This window comes from Corvus kubaryi, unplaced genomic scaffold, assembly GCF_017639235.1.
Source record: "Corvus kubaryi isolate FWS band 111438036 unplaced genomic scaffold, C.kubaryi_AGA036_p1.0 66, whole genome shotgun sequence".
NCBI lineage: Eukaryota > Metazoa > Chordata > Aves > Passeriformes > Corvidae > Corvus > Corvus kubaryi.
In genome coordinates, this window is record NW_024582054.1 from 3,105,403 (window position 1) to 3,131,414 (window position 26,012).

General features: G+C 42.5%; 1 protein-coding gene across 6 annotated transcripts in view; it reads right to left on the bottom strand.

Annotated features, from left to right (window-relative positions):
• The window catches only part of SMOC1 (SPARC related modular calcium binding 1), a 131,882-nt gene extending 105,974 nt beyond the window's left edge, over window positions 1–25,908 (bottom strand). For all 6 annotated transcript variants that reach the window (XM_042048207.1, XM_042048204.1, XM_042048206.1 and 3 more), the window contains exon 1: window positions 25,697–25,908. In XM_042048207.1, the coding sequence (XP_041904141.1) occupies window positions 25,697–25,801 (105 nt within the window). In that variant the 5' untranslated portion in view covers window positions 25,802–25,908. The remainder of the gene's footprint in view (window positions 1–25,696) is intronic.
• Between the last annotated feature and the right edge of the window lie 104 nt (window positions 25,909–26,012).

The window sequence follows — 26,012 nt, forward strand, 5'->3', positions numbered from 1 at the left end:
ACCATCATCATCTTCGCATGCCAGGCTGCCAGTTCACTTCTATCCCTCATCAGTGTTCCAGGTCCGCCACATCCATTCTGAACCTTTGCAGCTTCCTAGGCCTTTTCTCTCTTCCCACTTACAGTTACAAACCCAAGCAATTTCACCAGCCAGCCTCTCATTTAGAATTCAGGCAGACGGAGGAAGTTATTAACCAGTCCCTCAAAAACCCTAATTACCTCAGCAATTCAGCTCTATCACTGGATACTATTTCGATCCCCAATCCTCTGTTACTGGTTACAGCTCAAGTACCACCATATTCTTTTGTTTTCCCAGGACTTGTGACTCTAGAGAAATAAGGCAGTTCAATGTTGGTGTGTTTTTGATCAATCAAGTCAGATGACAAATTTTACATCCTGAAATCTGAGATTTTATTCCTATTAGTTTTCAGCAACAGAGAAAGCTAAGTGTAGCCTAGTAATTGATTACTAACGAGCCCCTGGATGACACAGAGTTGCTGGGCAGTGAATCAGTAGCTTAGTTTCTTGCAAAGATTTTTAGAAGCACCCCACTACAGTTACACCTGGATATCAACACAGTGTCAAGAAAGCATTAGCATTACCCAAAATAAAAACAGAATGGAATAGAACGTGAAAAAATGCAAACTCGAATTATCCTTAAGAAAATAGAAACCATCTGAAAACAATATTAAGCTGTCCTGCAGAGATTCCACTCTCTGGATTCAGCTAGCTTCATCCTGTGTCACCAGAGCCTGCTAAGAGCACAAGTACGTTAGGGTTCACACAGGACTACGACTTATTGCAATTCCCAAGTCTGTCTGTGAAGGTTCTGCCAAGGAGCTTCCTTCTTCCCTCTCCCTCCCTCACTGGAATTCCCTTCGCTAGTAAGCGGAGCCCAACACAAACTTCTTAGAAAAGAGCTTGCAAGAAAATTTAGTCATCATTAATCCCTAGGTAAAAAGGAGGGGACACTTTAGGAGGTAAAACCAGAGCCAGATTCTGAACACCTGTGAGCAAGGTTTAAGGGAGAGAAGTCTGAAGTCTGAACACAAAGAGGTTGACAGCAGCTTTTGGCTACAATACAGATTTATATACCTTGCTTATTTCACCATTCTCCATGCTCATACCCAGAAGTAGATTGCATTAGAGTGTGAGGACTGCATCAGAGAGGGATCCTCATCTAAGAATTCTTCTTAAAATGGAATCACTTAAAGTCCTCTAAATTAGACAACCCCCAGGCTTGCAGTCCACAAATGGACTACTTCTATGATTTAACTTTCATGAGAGAGCCTGAAGCAGGATGTGCATATATCCTTGAGCATAGAAAGAAGCTTTTTCAGAAGTGCCAGAATGTAAGTATGAATCCTTAAAAGCCTGTTACTGAATGAATTGCTAAAGAGCAGAAAGCAAAGCTGGAGTGCCTGGTCTCTTCAAAAAACACACAGGTCACCTCGTGATAATAACACTTGCCCAAACATTTTTCTTTAAGTCAGTTCTCTGAACTGGCATGCTCTGAAGGTGTGTTATGCTTCAGGTGACTAAGTACTAATAAAAAGAGGCTTAGCTTGAACTGGAAAGAGAACAAACCAAGGAATGAAAATAGCATCCTAACAGAAACTCAATGTAATGTGAATTTAGAGATGAGATTTTTGTTCAAAGATGATTACTGTTGCTTCCCCAGGAAAGTTTAAGGACCTGATGATTCTGTAAAATGGCAGCAGCCCTGATTTTAATATTTCTATATAGAAAAGAGCTCTTGTCCAGCATTTATGTTATCACAAAGAGGCAGAAATAGTGTACTTTCTCCAAAACAGCATTCTGCAAGGAAGAAGATCCAAAAGACTCCTTTTTAGCTCAAAACCAGGAGATTGCTCTTACAGGAAGATGCACAAATCACCTAGCCTATGCAAAGTTTTACAGCCTAGACCATATTGTTAAATGGGTAGCAATTAACCTGAATTCTTGTCAAATATATTAGGTACATAGTAAGTACATACGAAAACCAACCCCATCAAGTCACTCTTACTAGTTAATCCTATTCTTTCCTCATCTTCTTTCTACTTAAGCATAAGTCATCTTTAGCAGCAGAGGCAGACCATGACAAACATTTTCAGACAAAATTCTTCCCCCTAGTAGTACATAGTCCAGACAGAAAGATTTTTACTGGTTTGGAGTAGCACTACCCCTCAGGGTGGTGCCACGTGATAGATTCATAACTAGATACTGGAACTGCTCATCTTCTTCTCAGTACTTAGCCAGGATTTCTCAAAACAGGGAGTCAACATCCATAGCAACAGCTACCTGAATGGACTTGTGCCATAATGGATTAATGCAGGCAACGCATAATTAGGGACCTGCCTGGCAGGTTCACTCTAGCTAGCTTGTTGACTTAAGACTTGTCACCTTGTCCCTGGGCATCTCACTCCATTTTCTACTTAAAATCATTTCCCCAGCATAACAGTATTTTCTGATAAAATTTACCCCTTTCAGGCTCACGCCAGTCATTCTTCTCCCCATGAGCACCAAAAACCAGATACTCCTCCCCTCTTTGATCAGCACCAGCCCATCAAAAGCAGCAGCACCACAATCCTGAACACGCTGCTTTCTGCATTCACAGTCTGGTTTCACTAACTGAAACACAGGATGCTAGAGCCACAGCAAACTGTCCCTCACAAATATATACCACACTTCCACTGCAGAAATATCACTAAAGGTCTGTTTTGAGGCACCTAATAAGCAGTTGATAAAATCCTGCAATAACTTTCTTCACAGGTGTTCTGACTTCTCAGCTACATATTTCTATTACCCTTATGCAATGTCCACATATGCAAAGGGTGTTTATCCAAATGCAGAAGTTACTTTCATTTTTGTAGAGTCAGATATCAAAGAGCTAAACTGGTAGTCAGAAGACAGTAGGTAGTTGCATGGGACAATTCCCTACATTTCTTGTTGCTGTGTGCCTTTTTAATAAAGGAATCGGCTCGAGGTTTTTTCAACAGCTTCTTTGTGAGAGAATTTATTCTTATGGTCATCATTAGCAGAACCATTCGCTAGCCTCTAGAACTCCTCCCACCTGCTAAACTGTCTGCACTAGGTTCAAGCGCTGGAAGAGTATCTGTGTCCTAACCACAGGAAATTGGGATTCTCAAGTCCACTGACCTCTTCAGCTTGCTAAGCTTAAGTTCTTCTTCTCAAGAAGGGTGGAGAAATGTTGCCTGAGAAAGGTTAAGTCATTATTCTTAATGAAATTAAGACTGTTAATAAAGCAGAAACACCAGAGAAATCCTGTAACTTTTTACTGTCTTAAGAACTGTTTTACATGGTGGTAATACGTGGCACCAGCCTGGTACCCAAGCCTACATCAGCAAGGAGCTTCAGCTCTGCATTTAAGGAAGAAGTATCATACCTGCCAAGAAAACTTGCAGCAAAAAGAAACTGAACATCAGGAAAGATACTGACAGAACTTTAAAGGACAGCAGGCAAAATGGAAAAGAAAAGGGTCAAATTAAAGCCCAGTAAGAGAGTCACAGAATTCCACTGTGAAGATCTTTACAAGGACTGTACGAGGTTTTCCAAACAATGCCCACTGCAAAGGTTTTTTTAACAACTCATCTCTAGCCAACCCAAATATGGTTTATCAGCAGTGATCTCTATCTGCTTGAGCCTCAGTCCAAGGCCCTTGTCCACAATCTTTTAAGATTTAGCCTCTTGCGCTTTACAATGAAGAGGAAACAAGGCCAAAAATAAGCCTGTTTCCTTCTGAGATGTTTCAGAAGCAGTGAAGACAGCACATCTAGTGCCAAGGCAGCTCACAGATAGTATCGTTCTTCTAGCTCTGAACTTCTTCCCCTCTGCAGGAATTCTTACAAAGCAAGCATGTCCTTCTGCAGCAAATCAATACATCAATTAGCATGAATTCTGTTTCAGACACAATGTCTATAAATAGGTAGCCCAAAATAACTGAGGATTACAGAAAACAGTGAGAGACTACTGCCATCTCAGGCATAATAACTTGTCAGGACTCATCAACTGGTAGCCTACAAGCTGCATCATCCATACAAGACAGCCAAGTCATCTCTTGCCACTCAGCAAGCCTACTCCTTGCACTGGGGCTCTGTGGTGTGGAGGGGAAGGGCAAGTTCTACAGTGTTAGCCTGTCCCTTGACTAACCAGTGCCTCTGAGTGAACAAGCATTGCTGTATACTCATGCAGTGGAAATGGTGTTCCCAGTAACATCCTCCGGAAGAAACAGGGAGGGACAGACACATCTACACTTCCATTCCAAAGCACTGCTATTTCAGAGGCTGCAAACCAGTCTCAAGGCACCAGGGTGGGACTGCCTGTAGGCAATCAAAGCCTTATGCACCAGATACGCTCCCTTCCTCATTCTTTGCACCCTCAAGCCTGTCTCCCTTTCCCAACACCAGTGGCTTCAGTAGATACTAATCCTCCAGTTCTCTCACAGACACTGGCCTTCACCCCCCAACATATGTTTCTAGCCTGTCTGCACAAAAATCTTCATTTTCTCTCTGAATTACAAAGGACTGTGCTTACTTACATCAGCATCTTTATCAAGTTCAGATTTATTAGAAAGCATGAAATGCTTTTGTGATTATATGGAGGAGCAGTTTTTCCTATTGAGAACATTCCCACTCTCAAATTTGAAGTGAGGATAAACCAGACCCCCTAGTGTATCTTACTCCAAGTTTTACCAGACTGCAGGAAAGAGACTGGAAGAGTTTCTCCTCTGCAGTTCCCAAGCCAACACAGACACAAAAACACCCCAAACATTCTTGGCTCTTGTTTGAGCTTTCAGGCAGGAATTCTCTTAGGTGCTGTGCATCACTTGAACAAGAGTAATTTGAGGTCCCACTTAGGAACAGGAACAACTAGGATCCCATCAAATGTAACAGGATACATACTTGGCTGCCCCTTATGAAATAAAGAAGACTATAAAAAACAGTTTAAAACATCCCTCATTAACTGGAAATTGCATTAGACATTGCCAAACAGCTGTTTAATGGGGATTTTTATACGCATGCTGTGCAGCTTCAGAGGTTTTGCACTTCTAAGACTTCTTTTATCTGTGGACTACAGCATATTTACTAGGAAAAGGGCTCTGACGCATACCTGTAAGGCAGGCATTATCCCACTCTAGGTGAAAACCTTTAGAGATGGTAACTCACTCAAATTCACAAAACAAGCTAGTAGAAAAGATAAAAAGAGAGCACAATCTACCACCATTCTTCGGGCATTTAACGCATGGAAAGCTATTCTTCCTCAGCCTCCAGTCATGTTCATAGTTACCAAAAGCACACTCAAGAGAAGAGTAGATAATGCAGCACTGTGGTCAGGTGTAGCATGTAGTTAAATCCTTACACCTCAGAGCTCTTTTCTCTTAGCTCTGAGCAATTACAGCTGTGACTTCATTTATATGCAGTGCTTGAACTATAGGGAGGCACTTGCTGATGCAGCCTGCATGTCTAACATAGGAAATAGGTGGATAACACTGGACAGCGGGGAATGAAGCAGTGCTATTGCTTTAACTTAACCAGTACAGCCAACATCCCTTCAATAGGGAGGGTTATCCAAAAAGCTATCACTGTTCTCTTATGCTGCATGAGTGTTGCACTGCAGACAAGACAGATTACCACTATGTAGTGTCCTCAATTTTTTATCTGTCAAGGAAAGGTTAGGTAGAAATATGCAATGGTACCAAAGCTAAAGTGAGTCCAGTTGAGTGCCTGTGGCATGCTTATTGTGGAGTTACTTGACTTGTTTGGGCTTTTAAAGAGGTTACATATGTAATAACCTAAATCCAATAATTAACCTGCATGGATCCAAGTCTCCAATTCCACTTAAGAGTAACATGCCAGTTTTTCCTATAAAACTAACTTATAATTTCATTAGTAGCTTACCCAAAAACCACAACATACTAATTCTCTTTAGCAGAGAGGCAAGTTATTCTTTCACTGAGCTGCAACAGCTTGCCTGCCCCTCCAACAACAGGTGGTACCTTCCCCATCAAAGGAGTCTGCTCAAAACTAGAAATTCAACACTATCCTGATGCTCCAATTTTGACAAAGAGAGCATCCATGTAAGACTCTGGAGCTTTCCATCACATTTGACATGTTTACTCATCATTTGAAAGACTTGAAAATCCTCTTAAGCTACCTAATCACATCCTCTGGCAAGTTGAAGATACTTGACATTCCTCCCTTCTCTTTCCCACCTTTGGGGCAAACTAAGTGTAAACAGGGCACCAACCCAACTACAGCACAGCCAAGTACCATTTAGGATCTCAGAGGAGTACCCTTTGAGGTTAGCACAACACAGAAAATCCCAGCACTGTCCCTTCCTATCACCTAACTAACCTGTGGGATAGAAAGCACTGTGAGAAGCAGTGAAGCATGAATTTGTTTTTGCTTCCAGTGATGGCACTTCCTCTCAGCTCTAAGTCTAGAAACACATGGTAGCTCCTCTGCAAAAGAAAAAATAAAGTCATCCACCTAACTAGTAGCAGAAATAGAATAAGGCACCCCAAAACAAGCAATGGGGAAGCACATGCAAAAAGGCAAGGACCTCCTTCAAATTCTCAATCTAAAAGGGGCAGACAAGAACAGAAAAAGTATCCAGACTGATGTGGCATTTAGTTCTCAAGATGGCTCACAACTTGCATAGGTTCTTCCTGAAAACTTTCAGGGCAATTCCTTTGGATTGTTCCCACTCTACAAAGTTGTGGCAGAATATACACACTGTTGACAATCCAGCTTAGTGTACTCACGTATGAAGAGAAGATCAAGTAGGAGTACTGTTGACTTCATTCCCTTTCACAAAGAAATCCACTCAGCTGCTGACAAGCCCAGAGTTAAAAATATCGCATCTCAGGCATGTACCTTTATCAGAGACCAGCAGTTATAGGCTTTGGCAGATGCACCCAAGCCAGCTGCTCAAAGCAGCTACAGAAGTTGCATGGCTGCTTTAGAAAGTGTTTTGCCATTTCAGTATTACTCTTCCCCATCCAGCACAGGAATGTCCACCAAGTTCAGTATCAAACAGGATTGACTGGATAAATGCAGCAACACAACCATAATCAAGTGTAGTATCCATAATAAAACCAGAAGCTGAACAGTTCCAATTCAACACTTAACTATTGGAGCAAAGATCTGCTGAAAGAGTGATTGAGAGCCTTAAAGGATTTTCTCACCTGTAAAGAATGATTCAGTTACCAGACTTGAGCAGAAGCCTGACTAGTTTCTCTCTTCACCTATTTCTTATTTGGACAAGCCCATGTTGTACAGACTGACGCAGTAGTCAGCATCTGCTTAACTCCTCAGTCATCCAGCGCTGTCAGCGCAGAAGTACTATGTGGCAAGTTAAGTTTAGATACTTTATAACTAAGAAATGCAAAGCTGCAGTAGGCTTGAGTTTATTCAAGAGCTTTATTCTCTTAGTAGCGAAGTAAAATCACTGAACATCAAAAACAAGCATCAGACATGTATTTTGGCAATTATACCCCCACTGTATTAGGACAAGGTACCCTTAAAACACAGTTCTTACCAAGCCTGTGATTTACTTTGTTGAACAGTAAAGAGCCTAAGCCTAGTGAATTTAAATCCTTCAATTCTTGGTACAAACCCTCAACACACTGGGGGAGCAACACTTCAAAGAACACAATCTAAAAAGAAAATACAAGTCTTACTGCTTTTTAAGCTCTTTTTTTTTTTTTTTTAGCATGTTGAAGCTATTTAGGAGTTGTCCAACATAAAACAACTTGAGCAAATTACCAGAACAGAGATTCTCCAATCCACAAGCACACACAGATGGGACTTGAAACTGTCTTCAAAAGCTACATGCATAACTCAATCTTTGTTCATTCAGTACTATCATCTAGCTAGAACTTCCACTTGCCTTTTTTAGTTGCTTCCAGAGGTAATTGCTCAATTTCCAATTCAAAGCACTTTATAACTAAGCATGGAAGAAAGCCATCTCTGAGATACCTTATCAGTATGCTGCACACCAATGCCTACACCTCTAAATGGCACAAATGGTCAATTAATTATATTATTGGTCAGGCAGACTAGTCAAGTGGAATGAAAGCATTTAATCGACTTTCACCAACAACATGCTGAATGAAAGTTGAACTAATACATTACTAGAAGCCACAGTAAATTTAAAGATCAGATGTAAAGGCAGAATCTTGCAAGTGGTTTTGATCTCAGAAAGTCATGGCATATACCAGTTTTCCTTCTTGGTAGTAAGCAAGTGCAGACAGCCAGTTAGGCAACCAAACACCTTTTAACCTTCTACAGACACACAAACACTGAACATCCTAAGTTTTATTATTCAAAACAACAAGGAACAGTGTAAGAGGGCACACAGGCAACAGCATTCAAAGCTAAGCAGTTCCTTTAGCATATTAACCTAAAGGTTAGGAGAGTACACCTGCAGCTAACTTGCACATACAGACCTCCAACTGCTCCAAGCTCCCAAGCCTGTACACTCTTCCATGGCACTGTAAATAAACTGGTGTGCATTTTATCTCCATGGTTTGAAGTAAAACAGGTTTTACCACACTGCTGATGCAGTTCGGTACTGTGTGATTCTGAAATTCTGCCTTGGCTAGCTTTCCATTTTATCATCAAAGTATCTGATTCTTTGCTCGAACCTCCAGGCGCTTAGAGAAGGGAAGGCTGCCACTCTTCCGCAGTGGGCTCCTCTCAGAAATGGTTTATACTCAGACTAAAAAAGGTGTAAGTACCTCCAGATCTCGCTTCTGGAATACTTAGCATCCCATAATATTTAATAATTCCACTTGGGAAGTCTTTCCTGGATGATTTCCATCGTTGCTCCTTACATCGCTAGAGCACAGCTGTGTGCCCAGCACACCCCTCCAGCTCCCTCGTCCTGCCGAGCAGCACACTCGAGGCCGGTGCTCCGGGTCACAAGGCAGCCATTCCCTGTACAGCCAGAGCCACGAGAGGGCAGGATTACGGGCAAGGGACACACCTGGCCCTCTGCTTTATAGGGAACTCAGACTTCCCTATCATCTCCCTCTACAAGAAGTTCTCTCTCCACAAGGATCCCATCACCACTGGATGCTCATGCCTAGAACCACATGAAAAACACCCCATGGTTATCATAACTGCCTCCATGCAAGATTTCAGCCTTTAGCTTAACATGAGCCAATTCATCACCTAATGAAGCCAGAAATCACATCAACCCATATATTCCCACCCTGACACACCACTGTGCATATTGGTCAAGTTTTTGCCATCTCCTTTCAAGTTCTTTGGTAATTTAGACAACAGAACGGATTTCTGAGCACTCTCTGCCTCATATGCAGACAAAAATAACCTCTTCTTTCCTTCTGAGCTAAATTCAACATCACTACAAACTCCAGCTCTACTTCCCTCATTCCCATCAAGGGCCTTGTTCACACTTGCAGACAATGTTTTAACACACTGTGTTTATGGACACCCATGACAGATTTCCACTTTTCCATGCTGCAAACCTAAACAAGAAGAACTGAAGGCAACTGACAATCCTGTATTCACATTTAACAAGCAACAGCTGAACAGAGAAGCCCTGCACTCACCCGAATCATCTCACTATTCTATTTCAAGGAAGTACTTAAATATTTGACAATGAAAAATAAAAAGCAGCTGTCAAGAGCCTTGCACGGGCTGGCCATAGGACTTAATAGCAGAGAGAATGTAGATGTTAAGAGCCTCAATTAACAGTATGCCCTAGCTAGGCTAGATCTAGTCCATCACGCCTGAGGGCTAAGTTTCCTTTCCCTATTCAGACAAAGACATTTCAGGGTATATATAGGGCCAAAGCCATCCACCAACACCTCTTGAAAATTCAGTTCCTAGTGCACTGTGGATAACTCTTCCTTGTTCTGAGGAGCCACATCATACCCTCAAGTACTGCTCCACATTCAGTTTGAAACCAGCTTGCCCAGGGCAGCACACAGCAGTGTCATAACCAGTGTGATACAATCACACTGTGCAGTTCACTAAGGGGAAGTACAACATGACCAGGTATGCCAGTTCAAAGCACCTCCAGGTCATTAACCCAACTTCATGAAGTCCAAGCAATACCCTTATCAGATCACAGGTGTGTGTGTACAGTTGTTGGCAAAGGTGGGCATCCTTGCAGAGTCCAAAAGTACATGTAAACGGTCTGGATCTACCCACCAACCACTATACTAGCTTTGCAGGGAAAGCTTCCAAATCAGGGGCAGGATAAAACTAATTATAATGCCAAGTTATAATTCCAAGGTTGGGACATATGAGTCACCCCGGATCTCTGCTGGGGAGATGGATAGTTTTCTTTTAGCAGATAAACTCTTGTAGATAGCCCTGTGCTCAATTACACTTACTCTAGGTGCAGGGCAGATAGGAAGTTCCACCAGCACAGGACACCAGCAAAGTGTGCCTATCATGAAAGTAGAGTCTTCAACTAAAGCTAGCCCAGACACACTTAACTAGTCTCACATCAGCAAAGAAATAATCTACTATTGCTTTGAGACATAGACCCTATTTGGGGGGGTGTGGGGGGATAAATCCTCTCTATTCAACAAGTTCTATACAGAGCCTTAGCCTACTCCAAAGGGCTGCAGAAATAGTTTGTCTTACACTTCCTTGGAAGTAAAGTTACTTCTCATGCATGTAACACTTGACTGGAACATCATAACAGAATACTGCAACTTTTAACATAAATCTGGGTGGACTAGGGGTCCACTGTGATTTTAGTAGACATTAACATTTGTTCCTATTATCAGCTATCAACTCGTGGTGAGTACACACAAGTTCTGCTTTCTCTAAGGAGACAGAATGAAGAACTTTGTATTACAAACAGAAAAAAACCTGGGAACCCTCTGAACAGAGGGTAAGAGGCATAGCTAGGTCAGTATAGTGCCTAGGAGTACAGGAAAGGAAAGCAGTGTTTTATCTTTATCTTTAACTTGCAGCAGAACCTCAGAGCTGTAAATCCTTTTTTCATGGGGGTTTTATAATCAGACAGCATTAAAGTTCATAGTAGCACTTCCAGACTGCAGCTGGTGCACTTAAGTGTTCATAAGTCACACCATCACCTCTTCCTTAGAGACAAATACCAGGTGCTATCACTGAACCAACATCTCTGATCCAGTGATGTACAAGCATGCGGATGGTGGGATGAGTTAATAAACTACTCTTTGAGAACAGTGAAGAAGCTGGGTTTCTGAAACAGGAGAAATGTACCTACTATCACTAAGCTGAGTGTCCAGTCTCCAAAAGATAACAGCTGCAAGCAGCCAAGGATTTTTTAATTACTGTGCTTTTAGAAGCTATTTCAAAAGTTAACTTTACTTAATTCACTAGTATGTAGCACAAAAGGAACTCCTGAAGCACTTCCAAGTGTTTTAAATTGCCTGATAACTAGAGGTGCTAAGCCAGTAGAAACGAAGAGCCCATTTTCAGCATGGTCCATCCCTACAGCCAGCACGGGCTGGCTATCAGGAGCTGCAGTATCATAATGAGAGCTCTACACTCTAAAAGCTGCTCCACTTCCACAATATGTCAGCACTTCAACCAAGAGGCTAGAGCTGTCTAGACCACCTCCAGTAGCTGTTCTTCGTCCAGCCTTGACACCAAGACAAGTGACTAAATCCAGCTCCAGCCATACAACCAGCAGACAAAATCTGTCAGTCCAGACACAGCAGTTGTCAGGCTGTAGCTCACAGCAGGCCAAAACAACATGTTCAACAGAGAGCCAGGGATCAGAAAACATGTCCAGACATGAGCCTGGAAACACAGACCACAGAACGGATGCAGCATAAATGATTATGGGCAGAAAAACAGCCTGGAAACAGAAGGCTGTTACAGCTTGAGAGTACCCAACTAAACTTGTTGCCTGTTGCACTTAATTGCGAACAATCTTAGCTCAGGCAGTGGTACTTGTATAGCTAGGATAGATTTTTTTTTTAATAAAATTACTGAATTTTACTCAAAGCTTGTACTTTCCACAATATCCTGCCAAAAGGAAGCATGCAATGCAAGTAAAGTAATAGAGTTTCATTAGTGCATTAAAGTGTAAGATCAATGAAGTGTTTGTGAATTACTGCAGTGGCTTAGATGGAGCAGATTTCAGTCTCTAAGAAAAACCCATGCTGGAGCATGGGAAGAAGTGAGGAGGAGTCTGGCAGCTGGGCAAGGTCAACCAACCACACAAGCAAGGACAAAATCAGAAACATTTCCAGTTTCCAGATTCTAGGCACAATCCTCACACTCCAGTCAAGAACAGGCCATGCTGTTTGGTCCTGTGGATAACTTGGTGCCAGCTTGCTTGTCATTAGAGATACTGTAGCGTAAGTGAGGCTTAAGAAATACATGGATGGTCTGAAATCTAGAAAGGCAGCTTTCCCTGGCATAAGTGAATAAACCAGTAAATAAGCCAAGGGAAGGAATGGGGAATTAAGTGAAAGCAAGTGATTAATTACAGTTGTGTTTAATTTTGTCATTGTCTGACACCAACTCGGAGATTCTGAGCTATCCGGTCTTTCTAAAACTGTTGACCTTTTCTAGCCGAAGAGCTTATATTGCAATAACTGGAGTCCAAGCTTCAACTGAGACAGACACTTGCCAGATATTCATTCAGCCCTTCACAATTGTCTCTTTAGTATCTAGTCGTGTTTGTTGAATCAGTGCCATTTGAGCTTTAAAGTGGGATGACTTTCTAATCTTACTCAATTTCCACAAAAACTTTCCCCAAACAGCAATCACATTTGAAGGGAAGCCTCCTACAAAATCAAGCTACTGTCTGAAAGCAGTAGGTCCAACTAAAACTGTTCAAGCCGAGCAGACTCTGCACACAGCACTAGATTTAACATAGATGTTGCCCTATATCTAGAAAGATTTCCCAAGAGTCAGCTGTACATTCTAATAATCCCCAACTGAGAACAAGATGTCACCAGGTACCATCAACTTCCTCCCCAAAGAATACCCAAGATAGAGGCATGTCAGTCCCTAAAGTAAGGGGAAACTTCCTGGTGCTTTTCTTTCATTTCAGGGATGTGAAGCTCTAAGCCAAGTGCTCAAGATAAATAGGAAACCAGGGCAGCAGCTTGATATGAGTTTCATTTAGAGTTGATACTGCAGCAGCTGCTTTATCAGAAAAAGCAAGGCTGGAGCTGGGGAAAGTAAAAAAAGTACTCGCTGCTCTTTGGGTAAGAAATACTTCCTCAAACTCTGTCCCTTGCCTATTTTAAGACGTTTCCTTTATTCAAATCCATTAAATCCTGATTGCAATTTAGTAGAGGTCATCAGCTAAACAAGCTTCATCAATGTCAGCATCTATAAACGTCTTCAGTTAGTATCTTGTTGAATCCAGTTGTGACTACATTCAGATGTTTTGTGTAAACAATGCCTAGCACTGGTGTCAATCACCTCACAATAAAACAGATGCCAAGAGAGTCTTGTATTTTTACATCAACATCTGCTAGTGAAACAAAAGCCACTACCAAGTCCCACTAAAGCAATTTTAGATAAGTACAGTTCTACCCATCTGAACACTGGCATGAGATTTAACAAGATTATCTCTTCTCATTTGATCCTAATTGGTTGCCTTAGGAAATGCATGGATATACGTGAACATCAGTGTACCATACACTGAAGAACTGACATGCTTGGCTTAGGCTGTTTGTGGTAATCCCTAAGTTTGCTTTCTAATAAATACTAACCAGAGACAAGCCAAAGATAACACCCTATTTTGTCCTCTTAATCTCAGGTGACCTCATCACGTCTAGAATCAGCCTTCTGGCACTTCCTGAATACAAGTGCTTCTATTCTCCACAGTTTCATGCAAGGTGAAGACAAGGAAAGAAGTGAAAGTCATCTTCAGCTTTTGCTCTGACATGCAGCACTTAATCGTTGCCCTGAAAGGCTGGTTATATCTTTACAAGTGGATTTATCAATGCTGAACCAACTGAAGGAAAACATGTCAAGTGGAATATATATGTGCAGTTTAACTTGATTTACTTGCCCCAGTGATTCCAAAGAAAAGCATGAATTCCTGAAATTGGACACACCTTTACCAGGAGGAAGGCTTCAGGCAGAGTTCAGCAAAAACTACCAAGTTCAGAATTGTTCTCCCACTCTGGCTGTCCTGCCTGAACAGAGGCACACCCAGAGAGTATGTATCTTAGAGGAAATGAAGCAGATTTTGACAGGATTCTAGACAAAGGAAAAGCTAGTCATAAGCTTTTCACCTATAGCTATTCTGTAGGTGACACTATTAGTGGGCAGGCTAACTTGGAAGTAGTTATAGTAGAGGCCTACCACTTAAGGTCAGATGTGGGAATTTCCTTAACAAAAGCAATAAAGAGCAAAGAGTTGCATAGGATACCTGAGAAGATACGAAGTTTAAGAGAAAGAACAGTTACTATGGTAAGATACCTACCTTTTCTAAACATAGGGGGAAAAACTAGATATGCCTTTGTAACTCTGTATTCTTTGCTACAGAGAAAAACTTTCAGAGAGCTGAAGTTAAACTTTCTATTTGGGACTGTCATTCACTGGAGAGCACACTGTTGCTTGATTATTTTTATCAAATCTTTCTCTTCAAATTGCATGAGGTTCTACCACTGAACTCTTCCCGATTCTGGGACTTAAGCAGAGGCCAGGGGAAAAGTCTTTCGATTATGTAAAACAACTGCTGAAGCATTTTTAGCTTTGTTTGCCAACAGAACTAGAAGCAAAACTTGAAAACTTTTAGGTAAATTCTTAGATTTCTGACAGGAAACTTAAAAACTTAGTTTGCTTCTGACACCAGCTATTCAAGCTAGATCCGATTCTCAAATCTTTGGGCTCAAAATGTACTTGTCATACAATTGGGCCAAATCCAGAAATGTTGAGGGACAGGTGTTAGGAACGCTTAAATTTACTCAAGTGTGGTAATTTTTTTTCCTCCAACTCAGTTCCAGTTTCAGCACCAAAAAAGTGTCCTAGAAGATACACTGCATTTTTCTTAAGTTAATTATACAGGCAAAACCTGATTTGGAAGTTTGGACTGACTTTTTTTTTTTAATTACTTTCATGCAAGAACCACATACACACAAACCAGGATAGCTTCATCCTCCTAGGATAAAAGCTAACAGCGACACGTCATACCTGTTTACACACTGACAGATTCTACAAAACAGTGCAGATGAGTTAGGATGCTTTGTCCTATGGGTGCTTTCAAATCCAGATTAGAAATCTGGAAAACATACACTGCAGTATGCTAATGAGCAACAGCTAGTTTCAGCTCCAATACTGCTGCCAAAGTGCTTCAGGTGAAGAAGCACTTTCATGGTAAAGAAAAGCTTAACTTCTCTTCACAATCCAGCTAGTTTGGAACTCCCTTTGGTATCTATTGCTGACAATAAAAATCCTGAAATTTATATAGTCTCACTGACAACTGAAGATGAAGACAAGAAAAGCCAAGGTTTCACACTGATTGCTTTCCAGACCCTGTCTTATTCACCCTTAAGAGACACCCTATTTTAGTAACAAAATGGCAAATGTTTAACTTGTCCAGTTATTTACAGCTCTATCAGCCACCTTAAATGTAATCCTGATTTTCCAGGGTATGCATAACTGATAGGTGAGCTAGGAAGTTCAGGAGAGCTCCAACAGTTAGATTTCAACAACTTTTCAAGTTTTAAGAAGGGTAGTAGCTTAGGTAACAGCTCAAGCACAACAGAACACGGTTTTTTTCTACCAACCCATTTGTTACATCAGAGGAACTGAGGAGACGACAAAACCTGACAGCCTTGGAAAACTTAAGTCTTCAACAGCTACAACAGTAACATCCAGATTACTTCAGAGCCAACTAGACTACCTCAATGAAAGAGTCCTTAATTTGGAAAAAGAAAAAAAGAAAACCACCACCAAATTGGAGCATAAAGCACTTTCGAAGTTCACTGTGAAGAGAACACTCAGTTCCCTGGGAGCTCCTGAAGATGAGCACCCAAAAAAAGAAAAAAAAAAAAAAAAAAAAAGTGGGCTGACATACTTCCCCTTCTAGACAATGGATTTAACAATCATTAATATGCCACCAGCAGCAAATAATGTCCATTTTGTAAAAGTCTGTAGAAATTGCACCTACTACTCTTTCTACAGTTCAAGCTTAAACTGGGAAAGTAAAGGGAGTGCAAGAGCAGTTACTGCCACTCAGAGAACATCCTGACTATGAAGCAGAACATCCCCGGCTCTACAGAGCACCTAACAAGCTAAAGCCCATAGAAGACAGCTTTGACTTTCAAGCCTAGGCCTAGGGGTACGATTCCTGCTCATAAAAATACTCTCTGTACTTATGCAATAATAAAGAAGGAAAGACAGCCCATAGACACTGAAAAAGTCAGAGGAATGCTACTGTAGCAACCCTGATAAAAAAATCATAGCAAAATTCTTCAGTGTTCAACCCCTTTATGGAAAGCATGAGACAGGTAGCACAGCCAGCAGCCACCACTGAAATACCTACTGGTGGAATAAGGTATCACCTATCCAGATAAGCAGTGTCACTTGGCCATCACTTCAGATTTTTACCTACAAAGCTGCAGGATAGTATCTCTAGAATAACCTGAAGCCTTCAGGTACAGCAGTGAGAAGCACCATTCTCTTACAGCCAAAAACTAAACCCCTGGACTTCTACATGTGTCCAGTGCATTTAAGAAATCCTATCCCATAGCAAGCACTTTCAGAAGTTATGGTAAAGCTCTAGTCAGACAGATTTCTGCATCTAGCCTAATTTCCAGTAATATTTCAGATGCATTGCAGCTAACTGAGGTCAAGTAACACCACCAGCAGCAGCACTGAGAATCCAACTGGCCACGGTTTACTACAACAGCAGGAAGGTTTACTACAACAGCAGGACTTAACCCCCAATCCCTTACCTGACAGAGCTCCAAAGCCTTGGCTGTAGATACTGGTATTGTTTTCAATTCTAAAAGGTGGATAAAGTTCTTCTAGATTTACATATTTTGAGGTTAAGACACAGAAAGGGAAATAAGTCAAGCTAATCTCTAGAACTGTGGAGCAAAAGAAAACAGTGGAGAAAAAAAACCATTGCATTAACACCCCTGTTCATTTTACACATACCAGTCTCACAGATTTCTGTTAAAAGTAATTTGCTTCCACTGAGCCTGAGAAGCATACACATTAAAACTCCCATTTCCCTACAAGTTTGGAGCTGATAATCCTCTAGTGTTCCAGATGTGTACACATTTTTAAAAGCTAATTTTGCACACAGCTTATCTTCTTTTGCAACACTTGTCTGCTCACTTCTAAGGGCAAAGGAATAAGCCAAATGCAAAACTCCAGGCAGAAGCCAACAAGAGTTACCACCATTCTGTATGGTAACTAGACCCAAATCAGAAGCAGCTTCTTGGCTCAGGCAGAAACCCCTTTATCTGGCTAGTATCCACAAACTCCAACTCATTTAATATCCTCCACTTGGAAATTACACCCAAGAGCTTCTGGCTTTTTAGTTCTTAACTTGCACCTAGTTCCACCATGTATTTGTTTAAGCCCAAGTGTAGAATGCATATAAATCTGCTTCAAAGAAGTGGGAAGGGAAGTGGTTTGATGTACTAGCTAGACTAGGTTCTTTGATCTTCATGCGACTCAAGGGAGTCCATGCTGCAACAAAAGATTACCATACTACATGTTTCTGACTAGCATGTATATGGTACACACAGAAGCAAGATCTAGAGATAGTGTACATCTGGACATTAAAGGATACCACTACCTCTACCAGGTGTTTTCACCTAAGGATGCTTCCTTATCTCTTTGATTCCCAGTTCACTCCCCCTCCATACCATACATGGTCATGCTGCTTCTTGTGCAACCCACAATAGCCATAGAATCTGAGACAGTTACCTTTACATTAAGGCTGTATTGGATTGTTTTCATTTGCTGGAGTGTCAAACCCTAAAGTATAAGAATTACAACTAAGGATTATATTTTGGGTTCTCTATAAACCGATGAAAAAGTTGTCAATCAACGACTCTGGACTCCATGAAATTACAGAACAGGCACCATTCCATGCATCATAAGCCTACATACAGCAGCTAAGTTAGTGGACTTTGTTCATCAGAAGGCAGAATATGGCTTCCCTGTGCAATTCAAGTGATAATTCTCAGTCATGGAACAGAGGAGAGAACAGGGATGGACAACATTTTCCACATTCCTTCTAGTCTGTGACCCAAGTAATGGTTACAGAGGACTGGTGGCCAAGAGAAACTCTGAAACAGAATCTGCCCACTAAGTGTTTGGAACCTCTCCTCCCTACTTGAGGATCAGCACTTCTCTCTGGATATGATTCCAACTATCATTAACTGGACCAGTGGCCAAGAAAAACCTTAGAAAAACAAGTTATTTCATCTGTCCTACTTCCCCATCTTTCTCATCCCTACACACCTTCCCTTCCATTTACTATGATTCTTTTTATCAGAGGCTCTCCCATGAGAAAGCCCTCACTTTTACCACCCCCTCAACCCCAGCTTTAAGCAACAGCTCAGTGGCACAGAAAGAGCACACTTCTTCCAGTCTGAATAGGATAAAATTACATTCTTTCAGTTAGTCATGAGACTCAGAATAGAGAAAAATTATATCAGGCCAATGCTCTTACAGCAGTGAATCAAATTTAACTTCAGATTGACAAGGGCTGCCATGCAGCCTACCAAGCCAATCTCAATAGATTCACAGAATAGAATCTTAATAGTCTATGCCTTGCAGAGAAGGAATGTTGCATGCAAACAGTCTGCTGCTTTCCCCTTAGCCACTTCAAGTCAGAGTGCATGGGGCAAGGCAACCCAGTTTACAGAACTCTGGCACATGTTCTGGGTCTATACTCAAGCAGTGAGCAGTATGGTCCTCTGTGGCAGTTACTCAGGTATGATGTCCTGCTCACATTCATTCATCTACTTCATCCAGAGGCAACAGAACTCCAGCTCCAGCCCAAGAGGGGAGTCTAGGTGCCCATGGCAGAACAAGTTATCTGCCTACACACACCAGTTTCTGTATGACTTCCTCCACCTGCGTGCAGAGTCTGCCAGCAGCGCTGGTGGGTTGCTTGTCTAGGCTTTGCTGCCAGACTCTACTTGCCAAAACCCTGAGCCAACCTTTAATGATGCAGCCTCTGTTACTATAGTAACTAGTGTTATTTTCCTATCTCTAGGCACAGACCTTGGGGGGAGGTACTTAAGTTTGCTCTCATTTCACACCTACCACTCACTTGCCCACTGCATAGCTACGTGCCACTCCAAATGAAAACCTCTGTCAGTGAGCCCTCAAAAGCAGCTGGCCCAGCCACAAGCCAGTGGGAGGCAAAAATGCACAAACCCAACATGCAGGCATATCCTTCTGAGCAGCTACAGCTGGGAGACCACCAGCAAAGAGTTTGACAGTCCAGGCAGCTGGAGGCTTACGGGGCCTTCTAGGCCACTGCTCTAAGCACAGACACACAACAGAAGCATCTGACAATTACAGAGTGGCTCAGGTTGAAAGGGACCACAGTGGGTCATCTGGTCCCACCTCCCTGCTCAAGCAGGGTCATCTTGGAGCACATGGCACAGGGTTACATCCAGATGGTTCTTGAATATCTCCAGTGAGAGAGACAGGACAGCTTTCCACCAAGGGTATTACTCCAGGCTGCTACTGTCACCTTGGCATCATCCAGTCAGGCTCAGGCCAATCTTCAGACTACCCTAAAAGTGCCACACAGACTAGAGTGAATCCCTTCATAAGCCAAAGCAGGTCTGCTCCATCATCACTTGCAACACTGTAGGGGCTGCACTTCCATGAAGGCATGAAGGCCTTCTACTCAGATAGCACCGGCTTCCCTTGGAGCAGTTCTTGTAGGGAAGCATAACAACCATAATTGTCACCTCAAGTTTTTAATAAATAGCATTGGTCAGAGGACAGGCCCACTATATGAGGCAATGTTTCCTTCACCAAACAAGCAGATGACCCTTTTATAATGCCCATGAATATTGCTAACACCATCTATATTGTTACTGCAGCATCCCACAGGAGCCTACATTGCATTAGGAACCTACCTTAATAAAGAGAAAAATCATCGAGGATAGGAGGCATGAGGCTGGTTTCAAGGGAAGGCCTTATCCTGGGGAAGCTGCTCTCAGGCTGAAGAGCTGCTGATAGCCTACTTGAGGCCATATACAAAGAACTCTTTTGTATGGTGGGTGGTTTTCACTGTCCTGAATAAAACTTTACACCCTGGTGTGATTAGCTATGCTTTCCTGTTGTTATTCTCTTAAAGCTACAATCCCTCCTCCCCTCACCACAAAAAAAAAAAAAAAAAAAAAAAAAAAAAAAAAAAAAAAAAAAAAAAGCACAGAGCTGCATTCTCAGTTAGGGTTTTGGTGCCAGAATACTCCTTATACTCTCATACCTACAGGCAGTAAAGTCTTCACACACAGAAAGCTTCACATGGTTCACATATAAGCTGCTGAACACAAGTTGTAACTGCTCACGTGAGCCAGTCAGAAGAGGCAGACAGTTACCTACCAGTTCCATGACATCCTGGTAGTTTCTCTGCATAACCAAATCTCACACTGACCTCCCTCCTCATCCAGAAAGCTCCAGCATGGAATGGATATACCACATCAGTGGCAGCCTTCACTGTTAGAGCAAGAACTTCACAAACAGAAGAGCCTCTCACAAATGAGCATAGGAAGCTTAGAGTCCTACCAATGCAATGACAGCACTTAAGCTCGTAAGCTTCACAGTTGAAGTCACAACAGCTGCTACTCTGCCAGAACGTCACTTGAGGACCAAAGCAGTAAACCACTCCCACTGCACACCAAGCTTGGCTCAAGGTCTGCTGTGCCACAAAGTCCCTGGATGGTGCATCAGCACCAGAGACCTCGTGGCAGCTGCCAGGGGACTCTGACAGGAAGCCACCACACTGTCTCACAGGATGCTTAAGTATGGCAGTCAGCACAGCAGCCTTCACGGATCAGCTTCAGTTCCACCTGTATTGCTTCCACGTTTAGCTTTTAATGTTAGCATAAAGCTTATTGTGTAACACTTAACTGCACTGTCAGATGTGCCAGCACCAGAAGAACTGGGATTCACCGGCCAAGTAAGAGACAAATGGGGTTTTGTTTGTTTGGGGTTTTTTTGACATAGTAATGTCGCAATTAGTTTGAGATGGCAGGATAAGAACATCTAAGATATTTAAATAGCAGTATTAATATTTCAGAGCTACTATACTACTGAAATGAGTTTACAGTCATCTTACCAATTGCTTCAGGCCATCTGGAAATGAAAGAAGCCAAGAGAGCATCTGCTCTGCACTGTGAAGATTACCTTAGCACATGACTAGAGCTAGAAACTGGAAAATTAGTCCAAGAGGTTATCATTGTAGGTGTTCCACCAGCTACAGAGCTTGCTGCCACCACCAGAAAAAATACATGAGCAGTTTCTCTTTCTGTATCTAATCTTTTGCTGGCCAGAAATCTTTCATTAACAGCATAGTTTATTAACATGAGTGGAAAAGTTCTTGTAGCCAACTCTGAAGTTCAGGCAGTTAAAACACCAACTCTAAGACTACACAGAGCAAGTCAAATCCTACAGCATTTTTCTGTTTAGAACAGGGCCCACTGTTCCAATAGGAACATAATGTTTTAATACTTCTCTGCACAAGAATTAATCCTGTTCTTCACCACAGTTGCACACTGTTTAAAAAACACAAGTCACAGCAGTTTCTTTAGTACACATAAATGAATTTAGCTAACATTAAAGGTCTAAACAGGAGCAAGGAGAAATAGAAATAAGCAGTATAGCTCCAGAGTTTCCACTTGGGTAAAAAACATCCCTCAGCCAACCAAAACAGGGTATCTGTAACCAAAAGCTGTTTGCCGTAGAGTAACAAATCTGTCCTATCTCTTTTCTAAAGACTTGCCTTTGGGTACTTGTTTCTTCATTAAATGAATCTCCCCAATGGTAAAGAAATCTAAAAGCATTAAAGTGCTTCAGTTGCTAATTATTGGTGTAGACCCTTGCAATGCACAGTGGTGACTAAGTTCAAACCAAGAAACAAAATTCAGTCATTGAAAACCTACCAACAAAGCTGCAGGAGCCTTTTCAGCATTTTTTTAATCAAGATTCTTATTTGGTGTTCTAACTAGTAGCCAACTGCAGCAGGAAATTCCCAATGCTCTGCAGCACTCCAATTTATGCACTGGAATCTGTTGGTAGCTTCACAATTTTACTATTTACTACCTTTCTTTGTAACAGCACTGAACTGTAAGGTCTTCCCCCAGCATGCCTTTCAAGGGAAGATATGACATGTTTCCATGCATGGAACTATGAAGAAAATTATAGTGATACCCTGTCCTCCCCTACCATCTTTTAGTCCTCTGAAGTCACTGGAGGGGCACAGGTGCCCAGTCTTCCAGAAATCCAAGCCTGTTGCTAGGACAGCTTTTGACTGCTGCAGCGCATTCTGGGCCTCCTGCAAGCATTCACCATTTCTCTGTGCTCGTATCTGTCATTACTGTCACCAACAGCTCTCTGCCATAAATGGATAACGTTCATAATGGTCAGGAGTTATACTGATAACTGCTATCAGTTATACTGATAGCAGAGGGCCGACACAGATCTCTCTCTGAACTAGAAAAAACAAAGGTCACACTTAATTATCCAGATGGAGGAAAACAGAGCTTAGTGGCACAATCTGCTATGAAAGAATACTGCTTAAATGCACCACACAGTAGGAGATGCAAGAGCCAGCCCGGTCAAGCTCCCCATCTATTGCTTTGGGATCAAGGAGGGGGGAAACAGCAAGACCTGGCTTGTCACACACCTCAGATCTCATGCCGGCAAAGAGGCACACAAGAAGATAATATGAATAGAAAATAAAGCCTGATTATCTTTTTCCAGAAGGTAGCATCCTTCTAACAGACATTTTTCAAGTACAGTCCCACAATGCTCTTTTGAGCTACAGAAGTAGAAGTGACCAGGTGATTGTTTAACGCAGCAGAAGCTTTACTAGAGTCTGTCAGCTGAGGAAACAAGTCACACAGCAGCCTTGGGCTTCCAAGTTATTTCTAGGACAAGATATTAGACTTCCTATGGTGCTCCACTTGGGACAGTTGTTATTAACTGTCATTGGGCAACAGCATATATGCAAGAGCCAGATGTTTCCTACAAGTCACTGACACCAAGCCTAAGGAATTCACATCACTGCTCATAGTTTCACTGTAACAAGAAACAGCAAGCTTCATACATCTTTTGAGAGCCAGAAGTTCCTCAACAGACCTGTAGGTACTAGCTGCACTTATAATTTACCTTGGTATTCAAGTAATTATCCTGAACTCACTTCATCTGAAAGCTTCATCCATTATTGGCACAAGAGATGTAGATATGCCTATTTCTCTTCAATACCTCTAGTTTTTCAACATTTTCTGCAAACAGTAGCATGCCATTCTCTTCTGCTTATGTATTGAGTAACAGAGCTGGCTGCCTATCTTAGAACACTACAGTAGCAAGGGAAATGCAAGGAGGAAGATCTAGGACTTGATTCAAGCATTATTGCTTTTGAATTCATTTGAATTCACTGAGTAGGACTAAAAACTGTTGTTCACCTTTAAAAGCATTTCAGCTTGAAAATACTGTAGTTCTAGTGCTCACCATACAGAAAGGAGTGTGAAAGAGCAGGTACTGCACCTAGCAATTGAACACCTACAAGATTAGACCCCCAGAACTGCAACACTGGACACCCGCCCAGGGAGATTTCCTGACAGGAATACACTCTTGATCGCAAGCCCACATGAGAAATACATACTGGTGTAACCTGGTAGTCATTGTTTAAGAAATTAATAATAAAGTATTTTTATTTTTATTGGAATTGAAAGTATGGCACCTTTACTGGCAATGACAACTTTACTGGCAATGTCTAATCACTGCAAGAGATGAAGCTCAGGGGCTTATATCAATCAACCTGGTTGCAACCAAGTAAACCAAACTCCTCACCTTCACATGCACTTAATTATGACACTTTGAGGTGCAAAAAGGCAGATTTCATGAGCTGGACATACTGGAAATATACAGCTTTCCATTTAAGAGCTCATAAGTTAAAACACTAAGTTAAAACTTTAAGGCACATCCTCCTACAGAACTGTAGATGTTAGTGCTCACAGTTGATATTCTCTCCAGCCATGAAGGAAGAAATAGCCAAGTCAGTTTACTTACTTCAAGCAAAAAGTAAATCAGTAGTCCTTTGTATTTGGTTTTCCACTCTCCTGAAGTAGCTCCCACTCCAAGACAACACAGCACAGGGAGCAATTAAACTGCCTTGTAAAGTACAGTACAAAAAATGGTATATAGGAAAACTGTTTGGTATACAGGCTCATTGAATAATTATGCACTACCATCAGGATTTTTTTATTTTGTTGTTTCAATTGTGCTTCATTAAAGCAGTTAGATACTGGTGCTGATGAAAGTGCTAGTCATCCAGCCAGACTCTTACTTATCACCTTTAAAGCTCCTCTCTATGTGGAATCACTCCAGTTTTGAGGTTTATGCTTGATATCAGGTAATAAAGATATATGCATAAAAACCCCTGTGTTGGTTGATCTTTTAAAGCAGGTCGCCAGTAATTTATGGCACACACCAGTTCTGACTAAGAACTGGTGAGATCAGAACTAACAGTTGCTGTTACACATCTGGCCATAAAAGAGGCTACACAGCACAGCTGAATACAACATCAGTGCAGCCAGTTGTACACTTTCCATAGCTCTGAGAAGCATTTAATAGCCATCATGGTCAAACACTTCCATTAGGAAAAAAAAAAAAACAACATTTCACTAAAGTCTCTTGTTGTTATACTTGGGCTGAGTAGGGATTTCAAAGACTCCTGGTCTTGCCTAACTATGGGCTAAGTTAATTAGGTACTACACTTCATAGCATTTTAGACTGCTGGGTCAAGAATGCACACGGCCAATGCATCCAACATGCCTGCAGAGAGATAAGTTTTTCCACTTACCCAGAGCTGTGCTTTCATTGCAGCATTGGCTGAAGAACAGCTACTGTTTTGCAGCTTTATAATTGAAAACTGTCACGCTACTCCGTAGTGGTGCTGCAGTGGTGACACTCACTCACTGGGACAACCATATTTAGAAAAATGTTGTGTTCTCCCCCAGAGCAATGTAATAGTTTGGTAAGTGAAATGAACAGCCCCAGTAAGAGTCAAACACTGTCAGATTAAAAAAAACAGAGCTAGACTCCTACAGGGAGAAGCCTGGGCTGAAGGCATCTAGCTTTATTACAGGGATTCATTTAATCCCTGCTCAGGAACATAAAAAAAGAAAAGTCCTAAAGCTATGTGCTGGGAACAGGGGCTACATTAAATCCAAGCCGAGTAATATAAAAACACAGCCTGCCAACCTCCCCCCTCCCGTGTTTTTCTGCAATAAATACCAACAAGTTAATACCGGTGTATGAACTTCTCGCATGCAGCCGATACCCGGCTTTTAATATGCGAGCGGGGAGGCCCTTGCGAGGGTCCGCGCCCGGGGGGAGCGGGGCCAGGGTCTCTGCCCGGCGGCCGGGGCTCCACCTGCGGCGCTGACAGGGCGCGGGGGCGGCGGGCCGGGGCACGGCAGGGCACGGCAACCTGCCGCGCCGGGGCGGCAGCTCACTTACCCGGGGCCCCGTGGCTCGGTGGCTGCGACCCGGCGCCAGATGCACCAGCAGCAGCGCCAGCAGGAACGGGCGAGCCCCCGCTCCGCGCCAGGCCCGCGGCACCATCGTCCCTCGGGGCGGCGCGGCTCTGCAGCCACCGGAGGCGGCTCTCCCGGGCGGCAGAGTGTCGGGCGGAGCGGCAGCGCCGGTCCCGCCGCAGCAGGTTCCCCGCCTCGGCCATGGGGATGCCCGTTATAAAGCCGCGGCGGGGCGGGGCCGGCCGGCACTGACCGCGCCGTGCGCCTATCGCCGTGCGGCCGCCGCGGGCCGCGGCCAA